Source organism: Marmota flaviventris, chromosome 7 (genome assembly GCF_047511675.1).
Source record: "Marmota flaviventris isolate mMarFla1 chromosome 7, mMarFla1.hap1, whole genome shotgun sequence".
Classification (NCBI taxonomy): Eukaryota; Metazoa; Chordata; class Mammalia; order Rodentia; family Sciuridae; genus Marmota; species Marmota flaviventris.
This window is the reverse complement of record NC_092504.1, coordinates 43,361,661-43,389,175: the sequence shown is the minus strand read 5'-3', so window position 1 is coordinate 43,389,175 and position 27,515 is coordinate 43,361,661. Positions and strand designations below refer to the sequence as shown.

Sequence of the window (27,515 nt, the reverse complement as noted above, 5' to 3'; positions counted from 1 at the left end):
AAAGAAAATAAAAATTTTCTTTTAGGGCACCGTTTAGGGCACTTAACATGGACCCTGGAGACCACTGTTGGATTGGGTTTGAGGCACATCAACATGGAAGCCCATCAGTCAAGCACATTGCACACATGCCCCCACCAAGTAAGCTGACCTTTGAAGTAGGCCAAACAGCAGTTTCCTGAAACATTGATAACCTCTGTTGACCTTCTATAGAATGAACCCACTGCCTACCCAAAGACTAAGGCTGTACCCAATTCTTTTCTTATGAGGCAATTTATTTGGCAGTACCAATCATAATTCTGGATTAACAAGTAATGTAATTATAAACCTTCTTGTGCTACTTTGAAAAAAAACTCAAAATCCAATTCAAGGCTATTGAAATTTGTGTTTCTGGCTGCAGATTGCAATCCTAATTAGCTCCAAGAAACATTTTTTCTTTGTTCTCAGCCAAGCTAAATTTTATTCTTGATAGACACTGATGGCAATTCAGGGGCACCTAATTCAGAGGAATAATTTCTGCCTTCCTAATGTAATATCCAGACATGTTAACAAGGTTTAAAAAGCCCTTCAGGGTAGAGCTCTAGCTTGCTATTCAAAACTCATTTCTCCATTCCCTTCCTAGAACCCCAACTTTCTTAATTTTTATGACTCTCATAAACCTTTTGACAATTTCTCTCCTAGGCCTGATACTAGACTCACAGATGAGACATTTTGCTACTCATACTTTAAGCTTTTTAAACCATGTTTATTCAATTTAGATATCCTAAGAACAACTAGGCTTTTAAGCACTGAAGTACAAGGATAGATCTGTATTTGAATCCAGTTTAGGATGGTACTGCAGCAATACAGACAAGTAATGTCCTGGTCTACGGAAAGAGCAATGGGCAAAGACTGAAGATATTTAAAAAACTGAGGAACAACTGATTCAGTAGGGAGGATAAATGAGAGGCAAGAGTCAAGAATGTGGCAAGATTAACTATAGGATAAATGTTAACTTTAGGCTTTGAATACAGCCCTTGCTGCTCTGCCACTGCAACTTATTTTTAAAATGCACAAGTTTCTTTCACTCCCAGATCCTCTCTAATCTTGCCCCTCCCTAATCTTCTCCATCACAGAGTTATTTGTCCTTGAGTACACACCCACCATAGGATTGTTAAGTAATCAGACTTTAGGGATAGGTACAAGAAGATCTCAGAAATTACTATCTCCCAAATTAACAAGTGAATCACAACTCTGACAGGTAACACAGGGAATGTAACCTTTGAGTCACCTCTTTAAAAGCCCTCCTGTTCCTGCTGATGGTCAGAATCACAGCCTTTGGGACAGGAGTCCCGGGTGTTTCTCCTTTGCTAGCAAAGCAATAAACCCTTTTTCCTTTTTCTCAAAATTTGTGTCCTCATCATTGGATTGGCATCAGGGAAAAGGACAGAGCTTTTGGCAACACTATGAGTGTGAAAATGACTTACCAGAAATTCACAGATGAATTCAGAAGAGACTGATGAGAACTGAGAAAGGTTCACAGAATTGAAATTTAAGATTTGCAAAGCATAGACTAATAAGATGAGAATTAAGAATATTCTAGGACTGTGCTGTCCAATAGGTAGCCACTAGTCAATGTGGCTGTGAATATGCTCCATATTCAATATGAAAAAAGGCAACATTTCTCAATATGGCTACTAGAAAACAAATTTATAAGGCTGGGCATAGCGCCTGTAATCCCAGAAGCTCTAGAGGCTGAGACAGGAGGAATCCAAGTTCGGAGTCGCTAAGGAACTCAGCCAGACCCTGTCTCCAAATAAAATATATAAGGGGCTGGGGATGTGGCCCAGTGGATAAGCCCCTTGGGTTCGAAGCCCATAGTAAAAAAAAAAAAAAAAAAAAAAAAAAAGAGGGAGAGAGTAAATAAATCACACTTGGTTTTCATATTTTTATTAGCTAACACTGCTCTATGAAAAAGTGTGAGCAAAATGTGTTTAACAAGAAATAAAATTTGGAGAGGTAACCTGAATGGAACATAGATTCACAATGGAACAAAATCAAAGGACTTCAGTAGAAAAGACCTCAATATATAAGTTTGGATGAAAAGAACTTCTGACTAGTTTTTTTTTCCCTTTTCTTCTTCTTGTTGGTGCATTATAATTATATACAATAACTGGATTCCTTGTTACATATGCATACATGCACACAATAGAACAGTATATTTGGTCAATTTCCCCCAGTACCAACTGTATTTAACGGCTCTAGGGATACCAACTATAAACATTTTTAAGGAGGACCTTTTATTTTTATTTTATTTTTAATATTTATTATTATTATTATTTTTTTAGCTTTTTGGCGGACACAACATCTTTGTTTGTGGTGCTGAGGATCGAACCCGGGCCGCACGCATGCCAGGCGAGCATGCTACCACTTGAGCCACATCCCCAGCCCGAGAAGGACCTTTTAGAAACTGTAAAGGCAAGTTTGAGAAAAATTAACATGTCAGTGGAATGCAATTTGCTTCAGTATAAACTTCTAAACCGGTGTGTGTGGATCAAATCACTCAGGGACAAAATAATTATGTAACTGCAAATTTTGACAAACGCAAAGTGAAGTAAGGAAAACTTTTTCGCCTATGGGCTTTGGAAATTTCTAAAGCTATCAAGGCATCAAAGAATACTTTTTTGAATAATACTATCAAACCACTCAAAACTTAAACAAATTTTTCAGGTTAAATTATTAACCTTACGAAAAGAAGGGGATTAACCAATCAGGAAAGGCAAGCCTTTGGTTTGAAGAGTCTACGCTAAATTTTCACGTGCTTGTTTTGCAACATCTATTGATGACCTTTTCAAGGCAATCTTTGACTATTTCTCGTCCTAGGCACCCTCTTACTCTACTTTGCTCCTCTTCCTCCATCAGAGAAGCAGTTTTATGAATTTAGGAGAGTTCGGAGAGGCCCGGGGTGCTTCAAGTCCAAAGAAGGTCCCGGCGCCTGGGCCACGTGTGCGCTCACTCACGGGCCTACGTGCACGGCTGCAGGAAGGCCGAGCAATGCAAAGAGCTCACTGGAATCCGGCCGCGGAGCCCGCACCACCGCCAGAAGGCGGGGAGATCGTTGAGTAAGGGAAATAGGTCTCCTGTTACTCACTTTCAGCTGTCGTCATTATTCTGAACGGACTGGAAGCAGCGACCACGCTAGGAAAAGCGGCTGAAATCTGGAAAAGAAGAGCGGCAAGAGAGATTCGCAGGGCCGGGGAAGGAAGTTCCGCCCATAGACACGCCCCCTGGAGGGGCAGCGTAGCCGCGCGCCGCTCAAATCGAGTTCGCCTACACAGACCCAAATCGGAGGGTCTCTACAACTGGGGAGAAGCTTCGACTCCCAGAGCGCTTACGAGAGGTTTCCTGCCGCGCAGGCGCAGCGACGGCACCCCGCCTCCAAGCCTCCCGGTACACTGTTCCTATAGAGGAGAAAAGTGGCGCGCACTGGCGGCCCCTCCCCACGCTGCAGAGCTCGTAGACTGGGGCCCCCTTCTTGCCAGAGGGAGCGGTTCATAGGTTGGAGCGTACCAAGTCGTGATGGGGGAAAGCAGGGAAAAGGACATGTAAAGTTTACATGTTCTCAGAGAGAAATGACTCCAACCCCGTTACTTTCATCATTCCCGATGTGGATGCTGGAAAATAACGGAGATAGCCAAGTGCAGATAAAATAGGTTCTGGTACATAGCCAGAGGAAGACTGGCTCCACCCCCATGAAATCCGCGACTCCTCCCCTCGGCCGCGGAACCTCTTCTCCCGCTCTCCCTCATTGGTGGCCATGGGGGACGGGGCCTGGTGGTGATGAGATGGTCACGCCCACTAAGCACGCGCCGCCGCAGTAGCCTAGGTCTACCCGCGGGGAAGGAAGCGGCTGTCTGTAGCGCCAGCCTCTGAGGCTCTAGGGCCGTACAGGCAGCTGTTTGGTCCTAGTACCTCGGCTGCGGCCGCGAGCTCCTCCACGTGCTTTCGGCAGCGACATGGAGCTGGAGGAATTGGGGATTCGCGAGGAATGCGGCGTGTTCGGGTGCATAGCTTCTGGAGAATGGCCCACGCAGCTAGATGTGCCGCATGTGATCACTCTAGGACTCGTGGGGCTGCAACACCGGTGAGCAACTGGGTGAGGGGTAGGAGTGGGGGTGGCGAGACAAGTGCTTTTACATCTCTGTGAGCCGCTTCCCGCGTTCAGGATTGGCGCTCCGTTGAGCTCCCAAGAACTAGAAGGACAGAGCACTCCTGGACCAGTACCTGCCAGTGGCATCCAACAGGTTGTGGGGGAGGGGAGTACCCTGCCTCCAGGGACTTTAGCCTGTCCTGGCCACCTTTCCAGGCCCTATTGCCCTTTAGGGACCCTCCCCTCCCCCTGGGTCTGTGCACATCTGCTGAGTCTGGCTAGTTTGTAAGGCTCGGGTTTGCTTGGACTAGCCAGGTCGGGGCTCATGCCCAAGTGCGTGCAAGTTCTGACCCAGGAGCTACACTTGTTATAGGCATGTGTGGAGTGGCGACTAGTCCAGGTCCTACAACACTTTCAGATTTTCGCGCCGGACTTCCAACCAGCACAAGCTTTTGTTTGCAAGGCCAGAGTTATTGGGCAGATTGTGAGTTTGAAACTAGTTACAGCTATAGGAACTAGAATCTTAGAGTCCAGACCCAGGGAAACAACTAGTTGGTGTTCAAAAGGAACAACGGTCGTAGAGTTCATATGAATTAGCAGGAAATATACCAATCTCAGGAAATCGATTCATTGATACACTTTTAAATATTGAATGAAAACGTTGGTAGTAAGATGGCAGAAATCAACTCTTCTTTAAAAAAGAGTAGTATTTGTATGCCAAGATACACACTGATTTGGAAAAATTGGGAGATCACTTCGAGGTATAAATAAATACACCTTTGCTTCCATTCTTACTACCTGACCTAATATACGTAATGGGAAATTATATGATTTGGTTGGAGTAAGAAATGCAGATTTAGGCTTGACATTATCACTGCAGTTTTCATAAGGCAACATAGTAGCGACAACTTCTAGAACAGTTAAGGAACTGGGCTGTAACCCTTATCAGCAATATGGGTGCGGCATGTATAAATGCATTCCAAATGATTAGCTTTCCCTCACCAAATAAAATTATAAGTAGTCTTTTTGCTTTTTTTGGAGTCCCAAATACTTGAATTTGAGTTTGACATTTTGTGTACAATTTGTTTATTTAGTAGCTCTCAGAATTTGGGATGAATCAAAAAGAATCTTTTTAATATGAATAACTCTAATCTTGGGTAATTGTGAGTTGACCATAATGATTTCCCATTTAAAATGAAATTTGTTTCAGGGCATCCCCCAGTGACTCTGGAGGCTGAGGCAAGAGGATCAGGAGTTCAAACCCAGCCTCAGCAATTTATTGACACCCTAAGCAACTTATTGAGGCCCTTTCTCAAAATAAGCATAGAAAGGACTGGGGATGTTGCTCAGTGGTTAAGTGCTCCTGGCTGGATCCCTAATACCATCCACCACCCCACCCCCGTGCGTGTGCAAAAAAGAAAGAAAAAAATTTTGTTGAATTAGATATATAATCCAAGGAGAAATTAAAATCTGATTACATGGCTCTGAGGAACATTGGTTTATCACAGTCTTAGAAGTTATTTTAAATACATTCCTAGGCGGGTGGCAATGGATCTGGTGATCTTACAGTTATCTAGTGATCTATGGGAAATAGATGAACTGATCTTAATTTGTTTTTTCTTAACTATGCTTACTTTTCGGCCAAAATGGCTCAGAAAGTTCTTTCCATCCCCGTTTTTGCCTCCTCTTTAAAAATGTGCCAGAAAGAAAAGGGGTAATTTGTTTTTGTGCTGTTGGGGGTCAACCCACTGTTTTAAAATTGAGTACAATTCGAGTCCTAGTTACATGTACTTGTTTACTACAGTTGCTTTTTTGTACTATCATTGCTTTTTTGTGAAAGAATTATGCTATTAGATAATACAAAATAAGAGCAATAAAGATAGAATTATGTGGTAGTATAGCAGTATTAAATGGATTCCAGGAGAGAGATCATGAATTGAAATCAAATTCCATGCACATATAAGTTTGTTGGGATGAACCCAACTTCTATGTAATAACTATAAAGCTCTAATAAAATTTTAAAATAAATAAATAAATAAGTGGTCCAGGCGTGGCGGCACACCCCTGTAATCCCAGCAGCTCTGGAGAATGAGACAGGAGGATCATGTTCAAAGCCAGCCTCAGCAAAAGTGATGTGCTAAGCAACTCAGTGAGACCCCGTTTCTAAATTAAAAAATACAAATTAGGGCTGGGGATATGGCTTAGTGGTTGAGTGCTCCTCAGTTCAATCCCCAGTACCAAAAAAAAAAAAAAAAAAAGAATTCTATTAAGCTGGTCCTTTGACTAAATAAGACTTCATTAGGAGACTGTAGTGCCGAAAATTGATCTTGTGGTTTTTTTAGTTTCTTTTCAACAACAGTGGCAAGAAACTCAGTAGTTTATGAGGAACTAATGTAATGGAAAATGGTTAGGTTTTTCTTTTGTAAATACCAAGAGTGGGGTTGGTTCAGACTTTAGGAGATCCAATTTTAATTGGAAAATCAATGAAACTTTCTTATGTCTAGAAGATATAATAATTGTTGCTCTAAAACAATAGGCAAGGATCAGACAAAAATAAAGAAATTTTGCAATGGAGGATACTGGGGGTTGAACTGGGGTCTCACACCTGCTAAGCACGCACTCTCACTTACCTGTGCACCCCCAACCCCAAGAACTAATATATTTGTATGGTATTAAACCTAAAATCCTAGATCTGTGTCATAGCTTAATATACAGTGGAATTGGTTGTATATACTGTACGTTGACAATTGGTTGGGTTTGGTTTTTTCCCTTTTGGATGAAGTAATTTATATCTTTTATACATTATTTCCTTAACACATGGAATCTTTTTTTTTTTTTTCTTGGTACTGGGGATTATACTCAGGGGCACTCAACCACTTAGCTACATCCCCAGCCTTTTTTGTATTTTATTTAGAGACATGGTCTCACTGAGTTGCTTAGTGCATCACTTTTGCTGAGGCTGGCTTTGAACTTGCAATCCTCCTCTGGAGGCTCTCAGACTCCAGAGCTGCTTCATATAAAAACAAGTAGAGCATCAGTTACTTTACTAAACAATCATGAATTGGACATACAATTCAGATGGGTTTGCCCAGGATTACTTGTTTTTAGTAGTACTTCTGGCTATTTGCAGCTTTATTTCATAGCTCTGCTTTTCTGTCAAGGAGAATGTTAAAAATGTTAACTAATTGTCCTCTTAGCTGTAAGTTGCATGTGGGTATGTGCAGATGTGTTCATATCAGATTTATGTAATCACCAAATGTTGTTTTGGTACTGAAAACATCAGTTTGCAGGCTTCTGAACAAACCAGACCTGCCTTGTAGATGAAACATTTTCATCTTTAAACTACAGTCACATTTTATGGAGAACAGAACGGCCTGGACATATCTGAAGATTCCATTAAATGAATTATCCCATTAACCAGCTGGTTATCCTTTCTTTAATGCTATGGTTTAGATGTGATTTATTCCCCAGGGATTCATGTTTTGGAAGCGTGGTCCTCTTTGTGGCAGTTATAAAATAGTGGAACCTTTAAGATGGAACCTAGAGGAAGGTGGTTAGGTTATGGGGGCATTGTCCTGGGAGTGGATTAATCCTGGTCTCACAGAGTGAGTTCTTTCCAGAGTGGATTGTTACTAAAAAGTAAGCCTGGGGCTGGGGATATGGCTCAGTAGTAGAGTGCTTGCCTAGCATGCATGAGGCCCTGGGTTTGATTCCCTGGTACCACACACACAAACACACACACAAATGAGCCTATCCCCTGAATTACTCTTTGGTATTCTCTCTCATCATATAATCTCTTGCTCTCAGGAGGATGAACTTTCTTGGACTTTCAACCTCCCAAACTACGAGATAAATGAACTTCTTTTATTTATATAGTACTTAGCTTCAGATATTTTGTTAAAGCAACAGAAAACTAACTAATGAACGTGAACTTGGTTAGCTAAGAAATGAGCATGCCCTTTCCTTCAGTCAATTATCAAGTCCCTAGGTTTAGAATTGAATTCAGCAACTGGTAAACATTTTCATACTCTTCTAAAAAATTATGAAATTTACCTGATAAAGTTGAGTTTCCTGTCTGAAGAAACATTCTGTAGAATATTTTGGTTCTGTTATTATGCTTTGAAGAAACTGGTTTGTACTAATCCCAGGAGCAGTTTTCTTAAGAGATGTAGATACTGGTTCTGCAAAGAAGAGTATATAACATTATCACTAGAAAGGTACTCATGAAAAAGATGCACTCAGATAAATCTCTATGGAATTGGTTCCCAGTTGTCTTCATTTAGTGTGTTAGAGAACACAGGAGGAGGATGTCAGACAACTTGCTTTTGGATGCCAATTAAGGCTGGAGATATATTCCCTTATTTTGATTTTTATCTTTTAGTGAAAATAACCAAGTATATAATATCCTATAGGGTTTTACTTTTGTACCCTATTATTTATATTCTGTATCCAAGTCAAGTGATTTTTGATGTGAAGAAGTGACTTATTTTAAAACTGTCCTTGCTAATTATAGGCAAAACAGGTGGTAGGGGCTAAGTGATCTTACGCTAATATATGTAACATGCTTACAACAGTACCGGGATATATGCCCTGTCTTTGATTTTTCAAAGAATTTAATAAAGTGATTCTCTATTTAAGATCATAAATGTTTTTTCTTCTATTTATAACTATTTTATTTTAGAACTTTGTTTTTTGCATTAGTCTGAAGCAGAATTTATGCTTCTTCCCCATCTCCAGAGTCCCACAGGACACTGCTTTGTCACTGGTCAAGATTGCAAAGAGCCATAACATAGAACCTGTTTCAGGTTTACCAGTAACATGGTTAATCTTGGGCAAGTCTCATGATTTCTGCGTCTGTTTTCTCATCTACTAAGTTAGAAAAAGTCCATGATGAAATTCAGTTGGTTCAGAATGGTGCTTTTATGCAGTTAAACCGTTAGCAATTTCCCTTTTCCCTAGCATTTCCACTGGTAGGCATGAAGAGGTAGCAAAGGTGGGGCAATTAATCTGACTTGCATTTATATCCAGAAATGGAGAAATGAAATTTTTAGCTAATTTGAGATGAAAAAGTTTATAAGAGGAGGAAAGTCAGGGAGGCAGAGTTCCTGTTGTTCTCTAATATAGTCATGCATCTTTTTAACTCTTGTAGTCTGAGAAGTGTGTCATGAAGCTATTTTGTTATAGTTCACAACCTAGCATATACTTACACAAACCTATGTGGTACATGTCAACTCAAGTGTGGCCTCTTGAAGATGCAGTCAGGAGACTTGGGAAATGTGAAATGTATGAGGCTATGGGTAGCATAACATAGAAAACTGTTTTAAAGTAAAATTTTTTATAAGTAAGAGTACACTCTTAATAAAGTATAGTATAATAAGTATAATAAGTATAAAGTAATATATAAAAATAAAGTATAGTATATAAGTATCATGGTTGCTTATTATCCATTATTGTGTACTGTATGTAATTGTCTATGTAATGCTTCATAGAACTGCCAGTGCAGACTTGTTTATACCAGCCTTAACCTTATCACAAACACTTGAGTGATGCTTTGCTTTATGACATTATCATGCTTATAGCATAACCTCTAGGTGATAGGTGTGCTTAGGTTCATCACAGTCTTCTGGGATCGCTATGGTATATGTCATCCATCATTGATAAAATGTTATACAACACATGACTCTACTCAATATTATCTTTTGAGCTCCTACTGTGTACATACAAGGCACTATGGTAGACAACTGGGAACACTGTATTACACAGGCAGATGTGGTTCCTGCCCTCACAAAAGAGGCAGTGTAGCCCATTGGTTCAAGAGTACAGGCTTCTGTAGACTTCTCTTTCCTCATGGTAAATCAATATATTTGTTGTGGTAGAGACTAAATGTGTTAATATATGTAATGTGCATGCCCTATGATTTGTACCCCACTCCTGGGTATGTACTCAACAGAAAAGCATGCATTTTTTTTATTATTATTCATAATGGCCCCAATTTGAAACAACTGGCATGTCCCAACAGTGGAATGGATTTTTAAAAAGTGGTCGGATGTACATTCCTACAATGGAATGTTCTATAAATTTACTTGTAATAAAAAAAGAACCTTTATTACAAGTAAATTTATAGCTCTTATAAATAATGTTGGATGAAAGAAATTTGCCATTTAAAAGTTGATAATAAAAAATGAGTACATACGGTATGAATCCTGAACCAATCCATAGAGACAGAAGTCAGAATAGTGATAATCTTCCTTTCCTGGGGATGTGGAGGAGTTAATGACTGGGAGGCTTTTAGGGTCCTCTGTTTTTATTTGGGTAATGATTACATGGGTGCATTCACAACGTAAAAATGTGTTTGATTCTTCAATTATTGTATTTGCTCAAATAAAAAATGAACCTACAAAACACTAAAACTCTATTATCCTAGAGATCCAGATCTGTTGTGTTGAGTGGTCAGAGAGAGACTAGAATGGAGGTTTTTTTCTGATCCTCAGGCTGTGTATTCTTGACACATTCAGCCATCTGTATCCATGACTTCTGCATCCATGGATTCAATTAGCTGAAGATTGGAAATATCTTTTAAAAATTGCATCTGTTCTGAACATATACCTCCTTTTTTTTTCTTGTCATTATTCCCAAAACAATATAGTGTAACAGTTGTTTACATACAATTTGCATTGAATTGGGCGTTATAAGTAATCTAGAGATGATTTAAAGTATACCAGAGATGTGTGTAGTTTAGATGCAAATACTATCCTTTTTATATAAGGGACTTGAGCATCTGCATATTTTGGTAACCATTTGTGGGGGCCCTGGAATCAGTCTCCCTGGAGATACCGAGGGCAAACCATATAGCAGTTTTCTTTAAAATGGTGTACTACAGTTATACTGCCTTTTCTGATATCTGATGGATCAGTGTGGAATCAGCGCACATTCAGTTGACTTCAGAGTTTGGCTTATTTTCAGATGTACTAAAACATTATACCCATTATTACCTACCTTTGGGGTAAATGAAAATTTAAAGCTTATTAATTTGTGGACACTTTTTTCTCCTTTAAAGAACCATATCTGACAATAGTCACTATAAAGAATAATTTAAAGACTCAAGATTATTGTATAGTTATTTAACTCTGGGCAAGTTTCCATTTATTTTTAATCTTAATGACCTATGGAAAAAATCATTTCTCAGCATTCTGTGCTCTCACAGTTCATAAGCAATATATTTTGTCTAACTTATCAAGGTCAGGACTAAATATCTTTTGTTATCAGGAAAAAGCAACCAAAGTTTTTCACAATGTAGAAAAACTTGTCATTTCTCAGGCTCTTACCATCTTTGTGTGCTTTTCTCTTGATGCTCAAAGTTCCTTGGCTTTTGGTCTGACCTTCAAATAATTCTTAAAACAAATTAAAAAAAAACACAGGAAAAGAACCATTACATGATAATTTTTGATCTACGTTAGTTTTAAAGTATTCAAATATACCAAAGTAAGAACATTTAAGCAATTGGACAAAAGAGTTGAAAAATTAGGAATATTTTGGTACAAGGTTTAGAAAAAACTTGAAACTCAAATCAGATATGTGTTTTCTAATAATTTTATGGTTATTTGAACATATGATAGTATTAGGATTTTATTTTTAGAGTTTTTTTTTCCCTTGCTAAGTTAAAATGCAAATAGGAAAGTTTAAAGATTTTTTTTTTTGTTTTAAAGTTAATTCTTAGGTTACCATATTTTCATCTGGCAATTCCAAGAATTGGTCTTCTTAGAATGCAGTCAGCTTCTTCATTAAAAATCTCATTTGTCTTTGAGAGTTGCCATTTTTCTTTTGTAAAACTCTACATTTTCTCTTTTTGTTGCTGTACTGGGGATTGAACCCAGGAGCACCATCACTGACCTACATCCCCAGGCTGTTGCCTCCCACCACCCCTTTTACATCCCTTTTTATTTTATTTTGAGAAAGATCTTGCTAAGTTGCCCAGGTTGGCCTTGAACTTGCTAGCCTCCTGCCTTAGCCTCCCAAGTTACTGGGGTTATAGGCATGTGCCATTTCTCCTGGCACTGTACTCCTATTTAAAATCTGTATATTTGCCAGGACACTATTTTCAGTCTGTATCTATTCCACACTGCATTAGTCTTCTGGCAATTTCCTCAAATATTTCTTTGTTTCTTCTGTTGCCTTCAAACATTTGTTTTTGTTTGTTTGTTTGCATACCATGAATGTTCTGACCCACTTTTAGATCAGTGTTTCCCAGCCTCTGTGTCACTCACTCTTATGAACTATAAATGACTTTTAGCATATTTTAAAGGAATGTGATTGATTTCATGTGAACCAACATGATTTGTCTTTATCCAGACTTATAGATAATTCTTGTATTTGAGTATCATTCATTTGAAACACCTGGATTGCCATAAAATACCAAGAATTACAATAATAGTTTCAATGTAAGGGTCAATTTAGTAAGAAGTAGGATGGGGGAGTATGATGGTACAGTAATCCCTACAGCTCAAGAAGCTGGGTCTGGGGATGTGGCTCAATGGTGGAGTGCTCCTGAGTTCAGATCCCGGTATAAAAAAAAAAAAAAAATTATAGCCTTGAGGCCAAGAGCATTTGCTTTCTCTGGCTCGCTCTCTCTTTCTCTTTTTTTTCTTATTTTTCTTAATTAGAAATATTTCTTAATTAGAAATATATATGACAGAATGCATTTTGATTCATTGTACACAATTGCAGCACAACTTTATATTTCTATTGTTGTACACCGTATGTGTAGTCACACATGTACCTAGAGTGATGATGTCCATCTCATTCCACCATCTTTCCTACCCCTGAGCATTTGTTCTCTTAAATCAAAGTTCAGATGTGGGAAATACCTCCTTCAAAAATCTTGCAAATATTTTGTATTTTAAACTTCACAGAGCAGTCTGTTGTACTTGGGAGTACAGTAACACTTGCAGACCCAATTTGGTGACGTCTTTCATTGATGTTTTAGTGCTTGATAAAGAACTTTTGTATCTGTTCTCATTTGATCCTCATTGTAGCTAAGAATATCTCTCATTGAAGTTCAGGTGAAGATTTAGTGGTTTTAGACATTTTTATGTTGACATTCCAGAAGAGTTCAACTAGGCCAATCAAGACAACTAGATAGGGCATAATATTTTAAAGGAACTGATGGTGCTTAGCCCAGTAAACATACTTCCGGTGTACTGGATGAATGAATGGATAAGCAAAATGGTACGTCCATATAATGGAATAGCATTTAGCCTTAAAAGAAGGAAATTCTTATTTATGTTACAACTTGGATTAATCTTGAAGACACTGTACTAAGTGAAATAAACCAGATAAAAACATTAATTATATAATTCTACATATGAGGTACCTAGAGTATGAAATATTAAAATAAAAAGGCCGGATATGGTGGCACACGCCTGTAATACCAGTGGCACAGCAGGCTGAGGCAGGAGGATTCTGAGTTCAAAGCCAGTCTCAGCAACTTAGCAAGGCCCCAAGCAACTCCGTGAGACCCTATTTCTAAGTGAAGTATAAAAAAGGGCTGTGGGTATGGTTTAATCCCTTGTACCAAAAAAAAAAAAAAAAAAAACCAGAAAGTAGAATAATGGTTTCCACAAGGTAGGGAAAGTGGGAATGATAGTTTTTCTTTAATGGATACAGAAAATTCTGTTTGAGATGATGAGAAAGTTCTGGTGATGAAGAGTGGAGATATTTGCATGATGATGTGAATGTACTCAGTCTACTAAACTGTACACTTGTGGGTGGAAAACTGGTAGTTTTATGTGTATTTTACCACAGTGGAGAAAAAAGCACTTGTACTACATAACAGTATCATAATAGCCAAAATGTGGAAAGAACCCAAAAGTCCATCAATTAATGAATGAAAAATATATATGTCCATAAAGTAGAATATTATTATTCAGCCATGGAAAGGAATGAAATACTGATGCATGCTACTGCATGGATGAGACTTGGAAACATAGTAAATTCAAAAAGCCAGACACAATAGGTCATTTGTTATATTTTGCATATGATGTAACCCCCCAAAGCTCCTGTTAATGCAGGAATATTCAGTGGTGAAGTGATTGGATTATGAGAGCTATAACCTGATCAGTTCATCCTAGTTTGAGTGGACTAATTGGGTGGTAACTCTAGGCAGGTGGGTTATTGGGGGTGGAGGGGGTGCCCTGGAAGGGTTCATCTTCCCTGCAGGTACTTCTTTATCTGCTTACTGGCCATCATGGTGTTCTTCTCACCTTGGGGCTAGAGCAATGGAGTCAGCCCACCATGGACTAAACCTCTGAAACCATAAGCCAAAATAAACTACTCCTCTAAGTTGTTCTTGTTGGGTATTTTTGTCACAATGATGCAAAGCTGACTAACATCATTTATATGAATTTCCCGGACAAGGCAAATCCATAGAGACAGAAAGTAGATTAGTGGTTGCCAGGGGCTGTAGAGGAATGGTTGAGCACTTAAATGTCTTCTAGTGGATATGGGTTTCTTTTGGGGCTCATCAGAAATTTAGTAGTCATGACTCTGAATACACTTAAAACAAAAATTATTACTTTAATAGGGTGGATTCGATTGTATGTAATTTACTCAAAAAAGCATAGTAGTAGGGGTTTGAGAATAGAATAGGGAGGTAAAATGAAGGAGGCCTAGTGTAGAGGCTGATTCAGTACATCTTTGAGAAGTTACAAAGGAACTTCAGAAACATGAATGGCAGTATACTGAGCCTCCACATCCTTCAAGTAGAATCAGGAGCTGTTACCAACCCGAAAACTCAAGCCAGTTTTTATTGGCACAATTGATTAAATAATTGGTTGCAGAGTGAACTCAGTCTTCAGGCCCTCACCCTTCCCCCCAGGGCAGGTTGATTCCAAGTTCCAACCCTCTAATCACATGGTCTATCTGTGGACTAGCCTCCATCCTGAAGCTGTCTGGGAGTCCAATAGAGTAACCATTAATGTAAAAGACTCTTGTCACTGGAAATTATAAAGATCTTTGAAAAAAATCTGCCAGGAACAGTGAGACCAAGACTAGATATATTCTTTATTATGCCAAAGGTTCTTAAAAGTTTATTAAAATCTCCAGTCGTGTTGGCGCATTCCTGTAATTCCAGTGACTTGGGAGGCTGAGGCTGGAGGATCGTGAGTTCAAAGCCAACCTCAGCAAAAGCAAGATCCTAAGCAACTCAGTGAGACCCTGTTCCTAAATAAAATACAAAATAGACCTGGGGATGTGGCTCAGTGGTCTAGTTCAATCCCCAGTACAAAAAAAAAAAAAAAAAATTTATTAAAATCATTAACAGGAAGATTTTTTAAAATTATGACTTTAATTAATAAGTGCCTCTTTTTAAAATTAGCACCTTATCTATATCTGAGCCATCTTTTTTTACATTTATAATTCTTCGGTTTTCTGAAATTTTATCCATCACTTCTGTAATTTCTCTATTGTATTAAAGTGAAGATTTCTTAGAAATATTGGTTTTCACAAGACTAAAGTACATTAATTTATGTAATAATTTTACTCTGAAGATTATCCAGATTGCATAAAAAATACAAAAATGTTTAAATATTTTATGTTTAAAGAAAATTATTTCCAATTTTGGCCTATTGAAATAAGTGAATTGGAGAACACCTGATTCTTGGCATACCTTGTGATCCAGTAACAATAGGTACTTCAACGCCCCCTACTGACCATCTTATTGATAACTATGGTGATAGTGGAAATTTTAATTTTGAAAATACGTTTCACCACAACCAAAAGGAAAATAGGTAGTTTAGTATTATTCTCATATGAGCAATATGATCTCTTGTGATTTTTAGGTTGAAGATCAGAGTAACTGCCTAATGATTAAAAAACACCTCAGTTTATATCCAAGGTGGTTTTTTTTAATTTTTAATTTTCCACATATTTTTATTGGTGCATTATAGTTTTACATAATGTGGGATTTATTGATACATATTCATACTTGCACACAATATAACAATATAATTTGGCCAGTATCAGTCCCCAGCACTTCCTCCTTCCCTCCCTGCTTCCCACCCTTTGGTCCATTTCTTCTACTGATCTCCATTTGAGTTGTTTGGTTTTTTTGTTTGTTTTTTGGTTGTCAATGGACCTTTATTTTGTTTATTTACTTGTGGTGCTGAGAATTGAACCCAGTGCCTCACACATGCTAGGCAAGCGCTCCACCACTGAGCCACAACCCCAGCCCTCCTTAAAATCATTAACAGGAAGATTTTTTAAAATTATTTCAAAAAATAATTTTTAGGAGATCTGAAGTATTTTTTTAATCTGTGCATAAAAGTTATGAAGTAAACACCAACCTTAGAAAACATTTTCATTAAGAATTCATGCTTTCCATTTATCTATTTTGTAAATATGAATATTATGCAATAATACCTCATATAATGTTATAGCATTTTAGGTTTAGGAATATAGATATATATTCATATATATCCCATCATGGAGACCCCACTCTCATCTAAACCTATCTCCCATAGACACATCTCCAAATACTATCACATTGGGGAGATAGGACTTCAACATATGAATTGGGGCTGGGGGACATAATTCAGTTCATAGCAACATTGTATCATATCATCTTAGTGTAATATTCTTTTACCTATATCAGGACTTTGTTTTAAATCTGAAACTGCCATGTCTTCTGGCTTGATACTGATGGAGTCATCTTCAGTGATCTCTCCAGCTGTAGCTTCTAATGAACTGTTTTCCCTGAGAGGACACTAAATGTGATTGTTTGCTTTCTATAATTTAGTTTGTTTGGTTTTGGTACCTGGAATCAAACCCAGGGGCTCTTAACCACTAAGCCATATCCCCAGCCCTTTTTTATATTTTATTTAGAGACAGAGACACGATAAGTTGCTTAGGGCCTCACTAAGTTGCTGAGACTGGCTTTGAACTTGTAGTCCTCCTGCCTCAGCCTCCAGAGCTGCTGGATGCTGGGATTGCAGGCGTGGCCACTGTGCCCGGCTCTATGATTTAGATTGCCCACCTTTATACATCATTTTGCCGTAGGTCAGTGTAGGTACTAGGTGTAGATAACTAGGTCTTCTGACATGTAACTAATGTGGTTATCTTCACCTGCATCCCCAGCAATGACTGTACAAACATAATGCCACTACTAATTGCATACTTTATCTCTAGACCCCTTATATTTCAATTTTTATAGAGGCAGCTATATAATTCTGTAGTAGCACCTCCTTTCTCCACAGAAAAATCTTAACTGGGTTTCTCCAGAGATCTTCACCATTTTAGGATTGTCAGCAAAGAGTCTCTACAAAAGAGTTCAGTGTAGATAAACTTTCACTTTTCATGTTGACCTGTTTTACCTAGCCAGGAAGAAATCAGCACTCCAGGTACTGGACACCCCCTTACTAGTTTTTCAGAAACCTGTATCCAATATAGTAGTTTGTAGAAATGTATAAACAAGGCCTCTGGCCTTGAGCTGGGGCTTCACAGTGATGTCTGCATTTCTAAGATAAGAGAAGTTACAATTGGGCTCTGTGGTAACAGCTTGCAGCGGGGAGGAAAGAAAGGGGAGAAGAAGCTCTTGCCTTCTTGGGTATTGTCTTTGAAGGGTTAACTTGCCCAGAACAGTGAAAGAAAAAGATACTTTTATGTGAACTTCTGCAGACTGGGAACTTCTGAGCCCCTCCCCTTACATGCTGGGTATAAAATTCTGAAACTACCTGAACTTGGGGTTCAGGGGATTGATTACAGCGAAAGCTTTGCCCTCTGAACCTGGCTGCAGCCAAATAAAACTGTTTCCTGCTATCTTTGGTGCCTTACCTCGTCTGTCCCCACAACAATTCTCTAACATACTATTTCCGTTCTTGTTCACCAGTGAACTATGACCACTCTTGTTCAATTAATTCTCTGTCATACCTCTCTCTCTTCCCTAGACACACATTCACACTCCTAGAATTAGGACTGCATCATTTAAGCCAGATCATAAATCTATAGAAACAAGATTAGTAGAGGTGTTTTGGCTGGGGGAGGTGTTTTTAAGTATATTTATTTATTTTGTTTGGTACTGGGTTTTTTGTTTTGTTTTGTGTTTGGTGCAGGAGCACTCTGTCACTGAACTACATCCCCAGCCCTTTTTATTTTGAGACAGGATCTCACTAAGTTGGTGCATCTGGCTTTAAACTTGTGATCCTTCTGTCTCAGCTTCCTGAGTACCTGGGGTTACAGACATCTACCACCATGCCTGGCTGTTAGTAAATCTCTTCAAGACCATCTCATCCAGTCCTCCCATTTTAAGCTTACATCTAGAGATAGTTTCCTCAAGGTTCCACAGCTACTAAGTTAGAACTTGGATTTCCTGTTTCCTGGTCTAGAACTCATTCAGTTTATTTCATGCTATCCTGGCTTTGTGAAAATATTTTGTATTTCTATCTTTTGTGTTAAACTTATTTTAAAGAACTTTATGATGTGTCCCAGAAGAACTTACCCTTTTGGGGGACTATGCGGGATTGAACTCAGGGGCTCTCAACCACTGATCCATGTCCTTGGCCCTATTTTGTATTTTTTATTGAGAGACAGGGTCTCACTGAGTTGCTTAGTGCCTCACCAAGGCTGAGGCTGGCTTTGAACTTGTTATCCTCCCAACTCAGCCTTCCATGCTGCTGGGATTATAGGCAGGTGCCACCAAGCCCAGCTAGACATTCTTAAAGATTTTGTTTTTCTAAGTTCTTTAGTGTTCTTTCATACCTGGGATTATAGGCATGTACCACCATGCCTGGCTGTTATATTTTTACCACAATTGGTATGAAAACTTGCTTTAACTTGAGGGGTTGCATTTATTAAAATTTGCTTTATTAAGATTAAATGTATGGCTCAGTGCTAGAGCAATTGCCTAGCATGCACAAGGCCCTGAGTTCATCCCCAGTATTGGGGGAAAAAAAAGAAAGAAAAATCCTACCTATCTGGTCTTCCATTTTTACATCAGTACTTTCTGTGGCTTGTTCTCCATCTTGAAGTTCTTGTGATTTTTCTGTCTTGTGTCCTAGAATAGCATCCAACTCGGTAAAGAATTTCATATTCCTAGTCATGCCTAGGTCCTGAGCTGTTCTTACAATCTTGTATTCGTGTTTCAGGTTTTTGTACTTTGTTCGGCACTGCTTCCAGTCTCTCTCTATTCCAGATTTCTGAAGCTTGGCAGCAATTAGTTCAAATATCCTTTTGTTTCTCACTGTTACCTCTAGTTGTTGTTGGATGCTTTTATCTGACCAGATGCCTATTAAAGCCCTGACTTCTGGCATAGTCCAGTGTTTTCCTCCTTCATTTGCAACAGTTGGGATAAAAGGTGAATTATTAGGAGGCTCCAATATTGATGTAGAGATACCTGCATCAGATGTGAAGAAATAAGAATCATGGATTACATACATCAGACAAGGTAAATAATTGGACAATGGAAGTACAGAACTTGAATCTGTTCAATATCATGACAAAGACTGGCTTGAATAAGGGTAGATCTTCAGTCACATTTTGATCATTGTTCTTCTATAAAGGTTCTTTCCCACTTGTTCACATATGGGCTATTTATCAGTATATAGCTAAAGTTGAACACATTGTATTTATTAAGAAAGCAATATGATTACATAAGAAAAGGACTTTAATTAATTTTGTTTTGCTATAGGACAGGTGTGAATAATTCCTTTTCTGGGGGGGTTAAAAACTGCTACTCAAGTGCCTCCCTCATCTTTCTTCTCAAGATTGGGATTTTCATGTGCATTGGCTGGGAAGAACCACACACAATCAGTATTTACTCCTTTGGAAATTAGAGGAAGATCAAATGACATTTTAAGTGAAATGCTACCTTCTTTTATTGGTAGAAATTCTTTAATATCCCATGGTGCTTTCACATTAGGTCCCTAAGTTAGTTTTGCAATTCACTTTATATAAATGATATCAATTAATGTTATACTTGGCATCATATTGGTTATTTTAACAACCATATTGTTTTTCTCAGATTTTGTGTTAGGTTTAAATAAGTTGTAAATTATTAGAAAATACCATATAGCTGGGCATGGTGGTGTACATCTGTAATCACAGTGGCTTAGGAGCCTGTGGATTGCAAGTTCAAATGCAGCCTCGGCAACTTAGTGAGGCCCTAAGCAATTTAGTGAGACCCTGTTTCAAAATAAAATATAAAAAATGAGCTGGGCATATGGCTCAGTGGTTAAATGCCCCTGAGTTAAATCTTCAGTCCCAAAAGAGAAAAAATAAAAACAAAAACCGAATAGAATTTACTTGCAATAGATAGTAGTTTTTATTTTGTGGTATATTTAATATCACTATTTTGAAATGCTTTTCAGTAATTTTTTTCTTTATTTGAGTTAGAAATAAGTTATTATTTGGGTTAGAAATGAGTTTTTTGCTTCTACCTTCAATAATACATTGGAAGCAAAGAGTGGATTGACATTGGATTTAATTAAGAATCCTTGATCTCGTGGACTTAATATTACTTATTTTCAGATGTGAAATTCTGTTTGTCTTTTACCCCCAGAATACCAAATGTCAAAACAATTATGTTCATTACTATAAATTTAGCCATTGCAGTTCTTATAAAATTAAAGAAAAAAAGTTAGAAATTAGAGTAAGTATTTCTATAAAACTTTTTTTTTTTTAAAGAATTTTTTAATATTTATTTTTTAGTTTTCAGCGGACACAACATCTTTGTTTGTATGTGGTGCTGAGGATCGAACCCAGGCCGCACTCATGCCAGGCGAGCGTGCTACCGCTTGAGCCACATCCTCAGCCCTCTATAAAACTTTTTGTTAAGGAAATCATTTGCTTTCAAAATGACTTTTCAGCCTAAGCTCGTACAGGAAGTGTTTCTGTCAGGAAACACTGTCCATGTTCTCAGATTAGAAGCAGTCTTTCCAATTTGAAATTAGATCAGTTTCATAACGTTTTTGGCCCTTCATACTATACCTAGTTCCATTGGTCTGACATGAGAAACCAAAAGCAAAGGATTTCCTGAGATATCTTCTTTATCTTCTAATGGAACTGACATTTTGCCTGGAAGGAGAACAGAATTCCTTTTAGAAATAAGTACTAAGGGAAAAAAGTTGAATTAACATAACTGGTAAAGCTAGTTGCTAAAGCTGAATTGATCATATTCATGAAAATAGATTTGTGATGGACATATTTTGTAATAAAATGGTATAATATGGCTTAATAAAATGGCATAATATGGCTTAAGTAATTTTTTTCTATTCCATTTACTTGGTTTATTTTGAACTATTAAAATTGTTTGATTTTGTAAATTTCCAAGGAGGATTGTGATTAATTTTCATTTGGGTTAAATTAACCCCAGCTGTTTGGGAGGCTGAGGCAGGAGGATTGAAAGATTGAGGCCAGCCTAGGAAACTTAGAGAGACCCTGTCTCAAAATAAAAAATAATGACTGGGGATATAGCTCAGTGGTTGAGGGCCTCTGGATTCAATCCGCAGTACTACATCAATAAATAAACAAACAATTAAATAAGATGTGTTTTATTTGTTTCTTAGGTGCTTTAACACAGTAGGGACTTTTATAAATGCTACTGGTAATGTACAAGAGGAATATACAATGAAAAATTTAATCAGAAAATGTTTTACTGGCACATAGAGCCAAACAGCTTAAGAGTTTTTGTGTATTATATAATTAATTGACATACTAAACATTTCAGAAATTTATCAAAATTACTTAAATGTGGTAAGAGATGTATCATTTAAAAGAACCATACCAGACCTTTTTTTTAAAAAAAATATTTTCTTAGTTGTCAATGGACATTTATTTTATTTATTTATATGTGGTGCTGAGAATCAAACCCACTGCTTTACATATGCCAGGCAAAGTACTCTACCACTGAGCCACCACCCCAGCCCTCCCATGCCAGACTTAAAAGAATGAAATCCTTCCTTGAGCTCCTTGTTTTATGGTTTGGCGGTTTCTATGCTTGCTTTTATAGAGGAGGCAAAGGCTACTTCCTAAAGTAATCAGATAAGGAGCTTAATTCGTGTTTGTGGTTCTGGGATCGAACCCAGGTCCTCACACATGCCAGGCAAGTGCTCTGTCACTAATCTACAACCCCAGCCTCAGGAGGATGATTTTTTTTTTAAATTAATTGATTTAATCTTAATTTGTTATATATGACAGCAGAATGCATTTTAATTCATATTACACATAGGAGGATTCTTTTTTTAAGGGAAAAAAATAAATCTTTGAAAGGAACCCAACAATGACAATGAAGCTGCCAGCTAATCAGGAGGGGTTGAGTATATTTTGATTGCTCTTTGTAATTTTTTAAATTAAAGATTTATTCATCTTATTAATCATCATTCCCAAATGCTTTTCTAATTCTGTTTGCCAGGTAATAGAGATAGTATTATTGTATTTTATTTAGGTGTGATTTGATTGACATAAACATCCACTTAAAATCATGATTCATGGGCTGGGGTTGTGGCTCAGCGGTAGAGCGCTTGCCTTGCATGTGCCGGGTGCCAGGTTCAATCCTCAGCACCACGTAAAAATAAAAATGAAGGTATTGTGTCCATCTATAACTAAAAAACAAAATAGTTTTAAAAAATTATGATTCACCATTATATTTAGAGACATTGTCATTGAAAAAAATGTGTTTATCATATTTAAAAGTCTGTTGGTTCCCATGTTAAAATAGGGAAACAGTTAAATATGGAAAGTTAAATAAATACAGAAGTACAAAAGCACCACTGTTATCAAATGACACAATCGTGTTTTTATAACTTTCGAAGTAAAAATTGCCAATTTTAAGTCAAGTTTTACAGTTAATTGAGGATAAAGGAATTAATAAGGAATGTCTTAGATTTAATTGGAAATAGAAAATAAGAATCTGGGGTTACATTAGAATTTTTTAGAGAAACATGGTGAAGATATTGGTACACTCAGGTCATTTATCCTGAGCTAATGACAATAAGCAGAGAATGTGGTTTTCTGCTTTGTTCTCTGGTTTAGGGTCTGGTTTTCTATCCATAGAATAGAACCTGGGGCTAGTGTACAGGTAGGCTTCCCAACTTCTTCAGGAATTTTTTTTCTTAAGTTGGTCATTTATAGTGTGAATCCTGAAATGATACTCAGAGGCTCTGTGCCTGGAAGTTTTAAACTGAAACCTTAAGTCATTGCTTCTGATGCGTTTGTATAAAGAAGAGACAGAGGGGAATTTGGGTCACTGAAGGAATGTGGTTTGGCAGCAGTGGACCTAAGGTATTATCAGGTTGATTTAGTTACCAGAAGACATGAAGACTTTCTAAGAACCCAGTTGTATGAACAAGGAATTTTCAAGTGAACAAATGTATAGAAAAATGGTTATAATAATACTCTGTGTGATATGATAAAGTTATAAATAATGAGAGTGGATGAGAGAAAAAATTTTATAGAACGTGTCAGTAGACTTTTTATGAATAATTGTTGACCAAAGTCAAGGGTATCTCAGACATTTCTGTGGAAGTCTAAAGTGGAAGCAGTTTGTAGGAGGATCAATTTTTAATGAGTGTAGAAGAGTTTGATTTTAGAATTCAGGGTTTAAGGTACCTTATACATACATGATTAGGTTGTATAATATAGGCCCACTGCTTATGAATGGAACTAAGAAATTGAAGCCAGGAGGGTAACCTAAAGGGTTAGAAGATGATCGCTTTAAGAAGCAAAGGTATTAGCCCCTACATCTTCATTAAACCAACACATCTGGTGGGAGATTTTGAGAAGCTAAGTGATTTAAGAGTCCTGAATGATTAAAAGAAAAAATATTATAACTGCTGCTTATAATGACTGCAGCGCATTCTCAACATTTGGCATAATTAGAGATGGAAAGGGTTTTTGTAAGTGGGATAGATTGTTTCTTAGACAAATGATTACTGAGCTATAAACATGAAATTCAGCCAACCCAAGTTAACTCAGCTATAATGGCTGTCCTCAACACCCTTTGCATTTGGAACCTTTAGTGTACTGCTTGCCTTTTTCTCTAGGGTGTTACATTTATTCTTGGTTCCTCCTTTTGGAGGTTTAATAGCATTCATTGTATGTGAATATCTGTGTTCTTTGCACATGGGTCACATGACAGTGGGGGTTACAGATACTTTAACAACTCTGCTCTATTTAGCCATGGAAGAAATTTCATTACTGTCACTCCTCCTGCCTAGTGATGCTTGTGGCTTCCAGAGACAATGAGCAAATCATAACTAGTGCTGGGCTTAACAACACAGCAGGTCAAGGACCTTGTTTAATATCTTCAAAATCTTCAGTCATGCCTATATGCCTAAAATCCTAGCCAGCTCCCACTGAAGCAGGAGGATCACAAGTTCGAGGCCAGCCTCAGCAATTTAGCAAGACCTTTTCTCAAAAAAAAAAAAAGGCTGGGGGTGTGGCTCAGTGGTAAAGTGCCCCTGGGCTCAATTTCTAGAACCCCAATAAATTATATACATACAGAAATAAATGAATCAAAATCTTCAATTATTTATTAAATCTATTTTTGTCTTTGTTTAATTATTAAATCTATATTTGTCTTTGTAAAAATGAAGCTCTGCCAGACCGGTCATAAAAAGTTCATCAACTCTTTATTTTAATGCTTTTATTTATTAATTTAAGAAAATGGAAACATTAAAATAGAGGAGAAAGTTTTGTCTTGTGGAACTGTGAGAAAACAGCAGTTGAACAGTATTTTTGGTATTCTCTTTTTTACCACTTTTATCAAAATCAAACCTAAAATATTTTCAGAATCCAATCCATATTTCAGAAACACACCATACATACATTTGGCACTAGCAGTTAAGGCCATTTCAGTGTGTTTTTTCTATATTTTAACAGTTGTCAAAGTGGTATTTAACTTCTTTTTTTTTTTTTTTTTAATTCTTACCATGTGTAAAATAGTGTAAGTTACGATTTTTTTTCAACCTTGATATTTTAGCTATATTTATCACTTGGACTCAGAAGTGTCCTGTACTTAAAGTTTGTGAAACTGTAATATGAAGAGAAATTTAAAAATAGTTTTTGTTTTTGTTTTTAATTTCTTTTTACCTTCAGTGGTCTCTGGGGCTGTGCTTGGGCTCAGCGTTGCCAGGTGCCGGCTGTTAGCATCCTCCTCTGTTAATTGTGTGGCAGGTTCATACTGCAGGATTACGTCCAAGTCATGGAAGAACTTCATAGTTTTAGAGCTGTCTCCAGAGTTGTGGGCATACTTCACAGTTCTATATTCATATTTGAGATTCTTATACTTTGTCCGGCATTGTTTCCAGTCTCTGTGTATTCCTAGTGATTGCAGCCTTTTAGCAATGTAAATAAATATTCCTTTATTTCTCAGTGTGCCATAAAGTTGTTTTCGTATGTTTTTTTCTGCCCAGACACTTAGCAAAGCTTTAACCTCCTTGTCAGTCCAGTGCTTCCCAGCTTCACTCTCCATGTTGAAAGTGACCTGGAAATGATTCACTACTTGTAGCCACCAGTTTTGTTTCCTAGGAAACCAGATGGCTGGTTGTCAGTAGCGCTCCTTAGAGCTTGAAAGCATCTAGTTTAACTGGTTCAAGCTGCCTGAGGGAGTAACTTAAGGAACTGCCAAATACGCAGGGCAAGCTTTGTGATTAAAGAAACCTGAACCTAAATGATTGCTAACCTTTTTTTCATTCAGCTTTAAGGAAAAATTACCCTTGAGACAAAAGGGAAAGAGACTATTTTTGTGTGTATTTCTTATGATTCGCTGTTCTGCCAAATGATTGTGGATTTTTAAAAATTGGAAATGGTTGGCAGAGCTGTTTTTCAGAGGTTTATAGCTAATGTTAATGTAAAGTGATATAAATAGAAAGTGATATTTGGGCTTGGGGATGTAGCTCAGTGCTGAAGAGCTTGCCCAACATTTGTTAGGCCCCAAGTTAAATCAATCACCAGCACTGTAAAGACTAAACAATAAAGCCTGATATTTGTTGGAGAAAAGTTGGAAAATGCAGAAAAGCAAATGGAAATTGTTTTGCTTATATCTAAATACTCACCCTGTTAACCTTACTCAGAGACCAATATTACTAGAGGTTGGAGGCCCAAGTTCTGGAGTTGGATTGTCTGTCATGATCCTGGCAGCACCATCTGCTCACTGTGTGACATTGGACAAGTTATTTTTCCATTATTTCTTTGGTGTGCTTATCTGTGAGATGGGAATGGCAATCGCAGTCTTGCTTCACAGGATTGTTGTGAAAGCTACATTATTTCCCTTTATGTAAAAGTGTTTAGGGTTCCAGAAACTGGTATGTATATTGGTTGGAATCAGATGACAGGATCATCTTGTTGGAGTTGTCTGCTGCTGTTACCAGTCATTAGCATCATGTGTGGAAGCAGTGTGAGTCTTCGTAGCATTGAATGTGTCAGACTCAGATATGGATGCTTGTTGACAAAGTGTGGTAATGAGGCTCTTCAGAAGCTCTTCAACTGGGGACTTAATAGTTGATGCCTTTGTGTTTTCACAGGGGCCAGGAGAGTGCTGGTATGGTGACCAGTGATGGGAGTTCTGTGCCAACATTCAAAACGCATAAGGTAAACTTGAACATTGAAAAACGATGATGGTCAAGATAACAATTGCCAGATGATCATTAGTATATGAGGGGAGAAAGGAATGAATAAACAATTTGCAGAAGATAATACCTTTTCAATCATTTTCAATTTTATATCCTAACATCTGTCAAATTAGAATCTTCCTTCATTTCCTACATGCCTACCTTCCTTCCTGTCTCTTTCCGTCTTTTCATCCTGATTAGAATTATGGAGCATAGAGACAGTAGGTGAACTGGGATTGCCTGAGCAGAGAGGCTTATTTGCTAGCAGTACTAGTCTGTGTTTTTTTCTAAGACATGCTTTTTCTTTGACTTCTCAAGGGAATGGGTCTTGTAAATCATGTTTTTACTGAAGACAATTTGAAGAAATTGTATGTTTCAAATCTTGGCATTGGACACACGAGGTATGCCACTACAGGAAACTGTGAATTAGAAAATTGTCAGCCCTTTGTTGTTGAAACACTTCACGGGAAAATAGCTGTGGCACATAATGGCGAATTGGTGAATGCTGCTCGGTTAAGGAAAAAGGTAAGTTTTCATTATTGCAGTTAGTTAAAAGAAGTAGAGGATCTTGTCAAGGGACATTTCTTTTCTTTTCTTTCTTTCTTTTTTTTTTTTTTTAAACCAGGGATTGAACCAAGGGGCAGTTTACCACTGAGTTACATCTCCTGCACTTTTTTTAATAGACACAGTCTCACTAAGAAACTTAGAGCCTTAGGCTCATGAGTTGCTGGGATTGCAGAAATGGCATTTCTTAATTGTTGCTACCTGATGCCTAACTGCCACCAGCAATCGCA

General features: G+C 37.7%; 2 protein-coding genes across 3 annotated transcripts in view; one reads left to right on the top strand and one right to left on the bottom strand.

The window, feature by feature from the left end:
• The window catches only part of Paics (phosphoribosylaminoimidazole carboxylase and phosphoribosylaminoimidazolesuccinocarboxamide synthase), a 37,122-nt gene extending 11,524 nt beyond the window's left edge, over nucleotides 1–25,598 (bottom strand). Inside the window, exons 1-6 of one of the 2 annotated variants that reach the window (XM_071614308.1) lie at nucleotides 25,202–25,598; nucleotides 21,101–21,187; nucleotides 19,086–19,508; nucleotides 11,452–11,517; nucleotides 8,180–8,307; nucleotides 3,128–3,194 (exon numbers count right to left, since the gene is read on the bottom strand). In XM_071614308.1, the coding sequence (XP_071470409.1) occupies nucleotides 3,128–3,194; nucleotides 8,180–8,307; nucleotides 11,452–11,517; nucleotides 19,086–19,508; nucleotides 21,101–21,187; nucleotides 25,202–25,583 (1,153 nt within the window). In that variant the 5' untranslated portion in view covers nucleotides 25,584–25,598. Of the gene's footprint in view, nucleotides 1–3,127; nucleotides 3,195–3,371; nucleotides 3,465–8,179; nucleotides 8,308–11,451; nucleotides 11,518–19,085; nucleotides 19,509–21,100; nucleotides 21,188–25,201 lie in introns of those variants that run through there. The other variant, XM_027938083.2, reaches the window with a different exon arrangement.
• The window catches only part of Ppat (phosphoribosyl pyrophosphate amidotransferase), a 42,791-nt gene continuing 19,140 nt past the window's right edge, over nucleotides 3,865–27,515 (top strand). Inside the window, exons 1-3 of the mRNA XM_027938076.3 lie at nucleotides 3,865–4,120; nucleotides 26,635–26,701; nucleotides 27,040–27,246. Coding sequence (XP_027793877.1) covers nucleotides 3,993–4,120; nucleotides 26,635–26,701; nucleotides 27,040–27,246 — 402 coding nt within the window. The 5' untranslated portion in view covers nucleotides 3,865–3,992. The remainder of the gene's footprint in view (nucleotides 4,121–26,634; nucleotides 26,702–27,039; nucleotides 27,247–27,515) is intronic.